The sequence below is a fragment of the Chenopodium quinoa genome, unplaced genomic scaffold (assembly GCF_001683475.1).
Source record: "Chenopodium quinoa cultivar QQ74 unplaced genomic scaffold, ASM168347v1, whole genome shotgun sequence".
Classification (NCBI taxonomy): Eukaryota; Viridiplantae; Streptophyta; class Magnoliopsida; order Caryophyllales; family Amaranthaceae; genus Chenopodium; species Chenopodium quinoa.
In genome coordinates, this window is record NW_018743593.1 from 2,214,519 (window position 1) to 2,223,268 (window position 8,750).

Here is an 8,750-nt window from a genome sequence, read left to right on the forward strand (position 1 = left end):
TTTATCGTAGCTATAAATTACAAAAACTAATCTAAGTATAGAGTTGTCAATTCGGGTAAACAGGTCAGGTTTGAGTCAGATAAGTGTGGATCGGGTCAATTCGGATTAATGTCATAACCTATGCGGGTTGGGTTCAGGTTGGGTCATGCTTGAATCGGGTCACATTGGGTCATACATCTTATCGGGTTTGGGTCGGGTCAATAACAGATTGGTTACATTCGGGTCGGGTGAATAATAAATCGGGTTCAATTCGGGTTTTCACAGGTTAAAATGAGTTAGGGTCATTCTCGGGTTCGAGTCGGGTTCGGTTCAAGTCAATAATTTGCAGGTTGTAATCAGGTCGAGTCATACTCGGGTTTGAGTTGTGTTCGGTTCGTCAAGTAAAAAATTTGCGGGTTATAATCAGGTCGAATCATTTTAAGTCAAGTCATTTTCAGGTCCAAGTTGGGTTCGGTTCAAGTGTCAATAATTTGTGGGTTACTATCAGGTCGGGTTATTTCCAAGTCGGGTCATATTCGAGTTCGGATCACAAATATAGGGTTAATATATTCTAACAATTAGAATTGAGCAAATAGCTATAATTAGTCTATGTAAGGAGTTGTATGTTTTGAATACTAATTATTGAACTTATCATAGTAACTCGTTTTCACAGTCACACAACTACACAGGTGACAATGTAACTATATATTTATACTGTGATTAATACTAATATGGTGGTCTAAATTGAATTTAAGGTGATTTAAAATCAGATCAAGTCAATAACAGATTAAGTTGAGTTCGAAATGGGTCAGGAACAATTCGGGTTGAATTTGGGTCGGGTCAATAATAAGTCGTATTGATTTCAGGTCGGGTTAGTAAACAGATCGGGTTGCATTTTGAGTAGAGTTAATAATAGGTAGGGTAAATTTTGGTGGGTTAGTAACACGTTAGGTTAAATTCGGGTCAGTTTAACAAGTTGGGTTCAATTTGGGTCAGGTTAGTAACCGGTCGGGTTACATTCGGGTTTTAACGTGCTATAACGGGATTGGGTCAATTTCGGTTCAGGTTGGGTTCCGTTCAAGTCAATAATTTAGGGGTTATCTTCAGGTTGAGTCATCTCTAGGTCGATTCATGTTCGGGTTCAAGTCTCAAATGCTCGGGTTAACTCGGGTCTAAGGTTGGTTTCAGGTCGGGTCATATCGGGTTCGGGTCACCATTTTTTCGGGTTCAAACGGATCGGTCAATAATCGGGTTCGGGTCGATTTTTCGGATCTGATCAACTTTTGACAGCTCAAAGTATGATTTGTGAATTCAAAGTAAGGACTTATTCTCTTCACGAGATCTCGTCTTATTCTAATAAAATCTAATTTGGTATGATAAGAATTTTTATTATCTTATCTGGTGTGAATTGATTTCTTAATTTGACTAAACTTTACCGTATTTAATACTAATCTATAATTATATTTGAATATTTCTGGTTGCCGTTAATGGAGTCAAGTTATCATTATTGGAGTCTTGGGAGCTTTAATTCACTAATCATGGATGATTAAGCTTAATTGGTTTCTCCTTTTCTTTTCTATGGCTCTCCTATCTCTCTCCTAATTCTCCCATCTTGAATGATATTCTCTTTCTTCTATCCTCCATTAAAGTTAAACATATACACTCAATTAAGTGTATTTTTCTCGCAGCACATCATCTTCTAAAAATTGATAATTCATTATTACCTTACTGATACAATATATACGTTGACATGGATGATGCGACGTAGAGCAATTTGAGGAAAGAGAGATTAAATTTGGTAATGAAGAACAACACCTAACTTCAGCAATTTAATTCATTTGATACTAAAGACATCATTTTGATTCTATATCTCAAACATTGAAGAGGAGTTGGAAATTGGAAATTTAAAATAACATGATATTTGGAATTGAATTTCCAGATTTCAAAATCCAGAATTGAATTCTTTCATTTCAAATGAATTCATAATTCCCAAACACTAGTATTTTCCTGTCAAATTACATCAAAATACCCTAGAATCACCTAAAAAATACCATTAGGTAGTAATCATAATGACCCTGATTTGGAGAAAGCTGAAAGCTGATTGATTTAGCTGATTTTAACTAGCTGATTTTATTAACTGATTTGACTAACTTATTGTATTAACTGATTATATAAAAGTGTTTGGTAAATAGCTGATAGCTTAAAGATGATTGAGTATGTGAAATGACCAATAAGCTAATTGTGGAGTAGGTAGTTTAGATGGGATTATAAATTAAATGAGATTATAAGTGTCATTTCACAATAATTAATAAATAAGCTAATTGAAAAGGCTCCTAAAATGAGCTTTTTCCAAAAAGAGCTTATTTAGTGGAATAGGCTCTTTCAATAAACTTACTACCAAACACTTGTATTAACTTGTTTGACTACTCAATCAACTAAAATTGGTCAAATAAGCTAATATACCCCCAATAAGTTAACTACCAAACAGGAATAAATAATCAGTTTTTGTAGTAGTTAGCAACTTCATTATTAGGAGTAATAAGTAGCAAAACGTCCTCTTTTGGGTAGTAATTGACAAATTTTCTTTGAATATAATTAAAAATCAAACAAATTCAACAGGAAGAGACAACAATAGTAAAGGGGGAAAATGATTTGTTCAAAGGTCTAGTGAACTAAAAAAGACAATAGCCATACTAAAAAAGTCATACTGTCAGATTCAAACTTTCAAAGAGTTCAAAGGTTGCGATTCTGCATTCCAAATCCAAAGTGGATTTCATTACTGGTAGTAACGCACCGCAAACTGAAGAATGAATGTGTTTTCTAATATGCTGGTGCATGGAGGGCAGCATGTGCAAATCAGGATAAATCAAAAGAGGTTTTAACATGATAATGTGTTGCTTTATTGAGCAGTCAAATACACAAAACATAAAAAAAAAATAAGGCAATATAGAGTTGGAAAGATGATTACTTTGTCTCTTGGTAATCTATCCAGATTACCACAAACCAGATAACCACAAAAAAAATACAATTGACAAACACAATCCATATGCCTTGCAACTACATACTCCCGGAAGTTATAGATACTTTGAGCAGATGAACCTCAGCATGCATACACTTCACTGCAACCAATAACATGCAATGTACATCAGGTGGTAGGAAAAAGAGCAAAAAAAATTGAAAACATGATGTTAAACTGTTGATGGATCTGACCAACTAATGTTAATGTTTGCATACATAGTAGAGGAATAAAATCAAAAGAATGATATTTCATTGAAGACAAATTACATAAAGTCACAAGCACATGATTGAAGTTACAACCCAACTCAAAGGAAGAGTAGAAGATAATAAACAATGGAAAAACTTTCACTTTTAGCGAACTCGAAACTGAACTAGCACAACAAGAGAACACGGCCCATATAATCAGATGCTTGATGCATATTTTATCCAACTCATTTACCCCTAGTTAATGTAGATACAAATGGCACCAGCCAAACCATCACATAGACTACAAACACATAAAAAGAAGAATTAAGACCAAAAAGGAAGGGAAACTAAGCTCTGCTATTGCTAAGCTAAAGGCCTAGGCCCACCACCCTACAACTTTCTACAAGGAGATGGTGCCAGTTCACTAAAATTAATATTAGGTCATAACAGTGGACAGTGTGCTCTACCAACTCGGTTAAGAGGATTTATATGCCCTTTCAGGTTTCCTGTAATTGGGTAAATGCAAAGTTTCTTACTTTGTTTGTTTGTGTTAAATCATTTTACCCAGAATATGTCATATACTAGCAATAAGCACATTTTTAAACACTAAGAATGCATGTCATAATGGTACTCTTTACATATAGTACCACCTCCCCAATAAATTTAAAAATTCTCATCCCCATACCCAAGCCCCACCCCTCCAAAATCCAAATGCCCCGAAATGAATATACTACAAAGTAGATTGAAATAACCAAAAAAAAAAAAAAAAAAAAAAAAAAAAAAAAAAGAAGAAGAAGAAGAGCAAGCTGGCAGCACGGCTTCATCACTTGCCTCGGCAGAAGTAGATAGAAATATACCATAACATGCTTCTAGAGAATCTAGATTCTAGACAAACAAGAATGAAAATAATTAATTAAAATCATAAAAGTGCAATAGCAATTACAAACAAGTTACAAAATCTCTACAAGATTACATCCCGTTTGTTGGAGTTTTAAACATTCTTCTTGCCATCAAAATACTAGAATCTTCGTTAATGTCTTGCATTGTTAGCAACTAAACCTTTCTGAAGATAATGCACAACATTTAAACCTCAAACATATGACAAGTCATCTAGCAATTATGAGTTCTTTTGGTAAAAATTATCCTTGTTGCAAATCTTCCAATGGCCCAGAAATAATTGTCACCCCTTTTTGCTTCAACCCCCCAACATAATTTGAACCTTAATAAATCTCTATTTAAATAAGCACACATAGGATCAATTGCAATGTGAAGAGTAATTGCCAAGATGAAGGTAAACGTGGTAGAAACTACTTAAAATTACTTAGAACCCTTTTGTTTTTGTTTTTGTTAACTGATTATAAAAAAAAATAATAAATAAATAAATAAAAAAGATGAAGAAGAAACTAGAACAAGTGGTTGCCAGATTTCAAAATCATGATAACTCCAATATGTTTGATAAATTTTATTCTTTTTGTGAGATACCGTGCACCATATGACTTTCTGAAACAAAAAACAATTAAATACTTTAGTGTCTTTAGTGATAACAAACGGATCCTAAACTATTTGTTTCAATTTTCTAATACTTTAGAAAATAGCACAAAAAGATTTAAAAAAAAAAAAAAAAAAAACAACAACAACAATTCTATCTTTGTTATTGATAAAGTCCTCATCTTCATGAACTGGGCAGCCCAGTACTAATATGACCAATATAACCAGTATTCCATCCATTCAAAATCACATTCAACTGATTTTACTCCAAAAAAATCCTAAATTTGTGCAAGGCTGCAACACAAGATTAACAAAGATTCTTCAAAGAAAAAATCTTTGACACGCTCTTCTTGGTATGACATGGAGATAGTTCCATTAGACATAAACGTAAACATACTCGATTTAACTAATATTACATAATAGCGAAGCATTTTACAAGAAAAAGGCTCTATAGACATATACAAGCAACCTACCCTGTCTTCAAGCACCTCATCACCTTTGCTTGAAAAAAAAATAGCATCTCATCACCTTTGAGAATCTTTAAGCTAATCTCACATACTAAATTCACAACTCAACCAACAAAACAAATTTACACAACCAAAATATATATTGTTGTTTTAAATGATAGCTTACATTTGTTGGTTTGTAATCATCACAATCCAAAGGAACCTTAGGGGTAACATCTATGAGGTTGTGAAAATTAATTACTGCAAAATGAATGAGATTCAGATGATGGCCTTGAACAAACTTGGACAAACTAAGGGAAAGGGATAAGAGAGAGCAGCAATCAAAGAGATAAAAATGATGTCACACTCTAATTATAGTCCCAAGCAAAGCCTAATACTTCCTCAAACAAAGTTCAAATGTATAACCATAAGATGATCAAAGATCAGGACATCAATAATCTGCTTCTAAACTCAAACCACGCTACATGATATAACTCACTACTCCTTCAAAGCATTTAAAAATCAAAATTCTCACTAGTCCACAACACATTTAGAATGTAAATGGCAATATACATCCAATATTGTTACTTCTAAGTTCGAACATTGACACAAGCATGTCTTTTCATTTCACCAAGCATTTCCAGGGTTTTTATTTATTTATTTATTTATCCTCTAATCACTTTAATCAAGCATGTCAGGCAAAACTGCTCAAGTAAAACCAACAGTCCTTTCCATAATGGTAAGAAGAGAGTAGATATCATTCAGTACAGTGCCAGACCAACCTAATACTCGGTCTATATACCACAAACAACAAAAGATGATGCAAAAAAAAGTTCCAATATCACACGAATACATAATACCCTAATGTCACAGTTTAGAACAACAAAAGAAGATGCAAACACCCTCAAATGTTAAATACCAAAGCAGAAACATCAATCACTGTAAAAGAGTTGGCGAAGAGCCGAAAACCTGAATATTTATTTAGTAGTCCCCTCGAGGACCTCGTCATAGGGATCCCTACGACCGGTTACATTGGTAATCTGAGCATCCCAAGCAAGCTGAGAGTTATGACGCTCAAAGGTCCAAAACCCATATGGCCTCAATGGCATACTCCACATTTCCTTGGTTTTCTTGCACCGATCTTGAAGCGTATACAGGTGATCCCTGAATTTTCTATCCCTTTCGCTCGGATCTTCCATCAACCTCAAAATCAAGTTCTCTGCAAATTCCATGATAAAACCCATTTCTGCAACAATCACAACGCACCAATTCAAAATTCAATTCACCGTGAATTTGACAATCCCAAATATTTACAAAAATTCAAGAAAGTGATTGAAAAACAAATCAATACATCCAGGCCCGTCCCTGAGGTAGGGCAGGAGGGAAAAGAGCTCTAATTTCATAGTTGAATCCTAACATTAAGGGTTGTGCAATACATTAGCAACCAAATTATTTCATAATTTTAGGGATATTTGATTCAATTATCTCATAATTTTAGGGACACTTGATATGATGATAACAGATACAAACAACTTACCTCAGAAGGTGCTTCAATGGGGATACAAGAACTAGATTCAACGGAAAACGTCAACTGCGCTTCAATGGATATCTGATAGAGAGCAATTCAATGGGTTGGACGCCTTGGATACCTTTTAAAAGCCATGACCCATGACCCGCTACAGTTATTAAGGCCTTAAGGGGTTAGATCCAGCTAATAAATAAATGGGCCGAGTCTTTATACGATTGTCCAATCATGGGGCACGGAAGACCTTATAAAAGTATGTGCAATGATTCAATTGTAAGGATTTACTTGCAATATACTCCTCCGTTTTTCATTTTCTTTATTCGGCCGTTTTTACATACTTGCTCAATTTCCTTATTTGGAAACCTTTTACAATATTAAATTAATTTTTCTCTCACCTAGCGGACCCACCATAATCATATTTTATTATTTTCATATCCTTTCACCTCTAATTCTCCCCATTACTTTTGCTTTTTAGAATTTTTTATTCTTCCAGGCCACCTACCCCACTACCTCTATATTTTATTACTTTTTTCAATTTCTCCTAAAACTCCGCGCATGGACAAATGGAGCAAGTATTTAAAAACAGAGCGAGTAAAATGAAGTTTCAAGCTACATGCTTATCAAGGAGAACAAAAAATTGAACAACATCCAAACTAATGTAGCTCAAACATGCTACATGCTTGATTAAAAAATAGACAAATAAACGTCACTCATATTATAACATGTGTACAATTATTTATTTATTTTTTAAAATTTTATATTATTTCAAACTACAAGATGTTGTAGCTTACTATTGAAACACTTTGTTGCTATAAAGTGTTGTAGCTTAAAAATTGACGTGGAATAACTTACCATTAGAGATGTGTAGATACCTAAAAATGTCTCTCCAAAATCAAACCCGTTGATGAATACCTTTCACTGCCATTATTGGTCGGGTTGAGTATTTAATCTTTGGAGTGCTTAAATCCATGTTCTATCCAATATATTTCATAAACCAATCCAATTTCTAGCTCATTTCCCTAAACCATAACCAATTTTCCACTTTTCGTGTCCACATCGCAAAACCGAGAGAAACTGATTTTATGGCTATATAATTTTGATCCAGTTATTATTTGGATGAATAGGCCTTGAAATAAGCTTTCCAACCATATATCATAAGCCCAATTCCGAGCCATAACGAAAAAGATATGAGCAAAACACTAAACTCGGCCCAAAACCGACACCCTTCCACTAAAACGGCCATATCTTAAAATCTAAATATCATTTTGACCTGATTCAAATTGGGTTGGAAAGTATACTTGATAATATTTCCAATGATATATTATATGCATTATTCCAAGTTACAGATCAAAAGTTATCGCAATTTGAAAAACGTGTAAAAAAACTGGAATCGTCACTTTCCACTGCGTCACGGGGAAAAGTGACGTGGCACGGGGCCTAGTGCCGTGACACGGGAATTCTCAACGTGTCACGGTGCCTGGTGCCGTGACTTGGGAATTCCCGTGCTTATTTCCGCACTCTTTTAACGCGTAAATTTCCCGCGTCACGGGTGATGATGACGTGGCACGGGGTATGGTACCGTGACATGGGAGTTTTCACCGTGTCACGGTGCTTTCTCATGTCTTTTCCGCGTTTCATTCCCACGCGCTTATGAATTTGGACGCAAAAAAATCCACCGTGTCACGGTATGTCTTCTCGTGTCACGATGCACACCTTGTGACACGAAATTTTCTCGTGTCTTTTCCGCGTAAACCCTTCACGCGTTTTCACTTCCCGTAGGTCAAATATTTCCCGTGTCACTCCAGTTGTCTACCGCGTCACGGGATTTTTCCCCTTCGGTGCCTTCCCCTGTCTGACGGTGCCTGCCACCGTGTCACGATGTTTTCTGCGTGTCGCGGTGTTAATTTTTAGGGTTTTTATCTTTTTAGGGTTCCGCGTGTTCCCTCTACTTAATTTCCCCATAAATAAGACCCTCATTTCTGCAGTTCGGTGCACCAATAATCATTCTCTCTCACCTTACACCAAAAATCATTCTCTTCTCCCTCTTTAACCTAATTTCTAGCCTCCTTATTCTTCCATAATAATTCCCCTAAGCACTCCAAGGAGTC

The 8,750-nt window shown here is 35.2% G+C and overlaps 1 protein-coding gene across 1 annotated transcript; it reads right to left on the reverse strand.

Annotated features, from left to right (window-relative positions):
- Positions 1–2,732: 2,732 nt before the first annotated feature.
- LOC110682782 lies at positions 2,733–6,815 on the reverse strand. Its single transcript, XM_021859118.1, has 3 exons — positions 6,655–6,815; positions 6,087–6,363; positions 2,733–3,098 (listed from the first exon to the last, which is right to left on the reverse strand). Exon 2 carries the CDS (start codon positions 6,359–6,361, stop codon positions 6,095–6,097), a length of 267 nt encoding a protein of 88 aa, XP_021714810.1. The 5' UTR covers positions 6,362–6,363; positions 6,655–6,815; the 3' UTR covers positions 2,733–3,098; positions 6,087–6,094.
- Between the last annotated feature and the right edge of the window lie 1,935 nt (positions 6,816–8,750).

Coding starts and splice junctions, on each gene's coding strand:
- LOC110682782 (XM_021859118.1), bottom strand. CDS start 6,361: ATGGGTTTTATCATGGAATTTGCAGAGAACTTGATTTTGAGGTTGATG.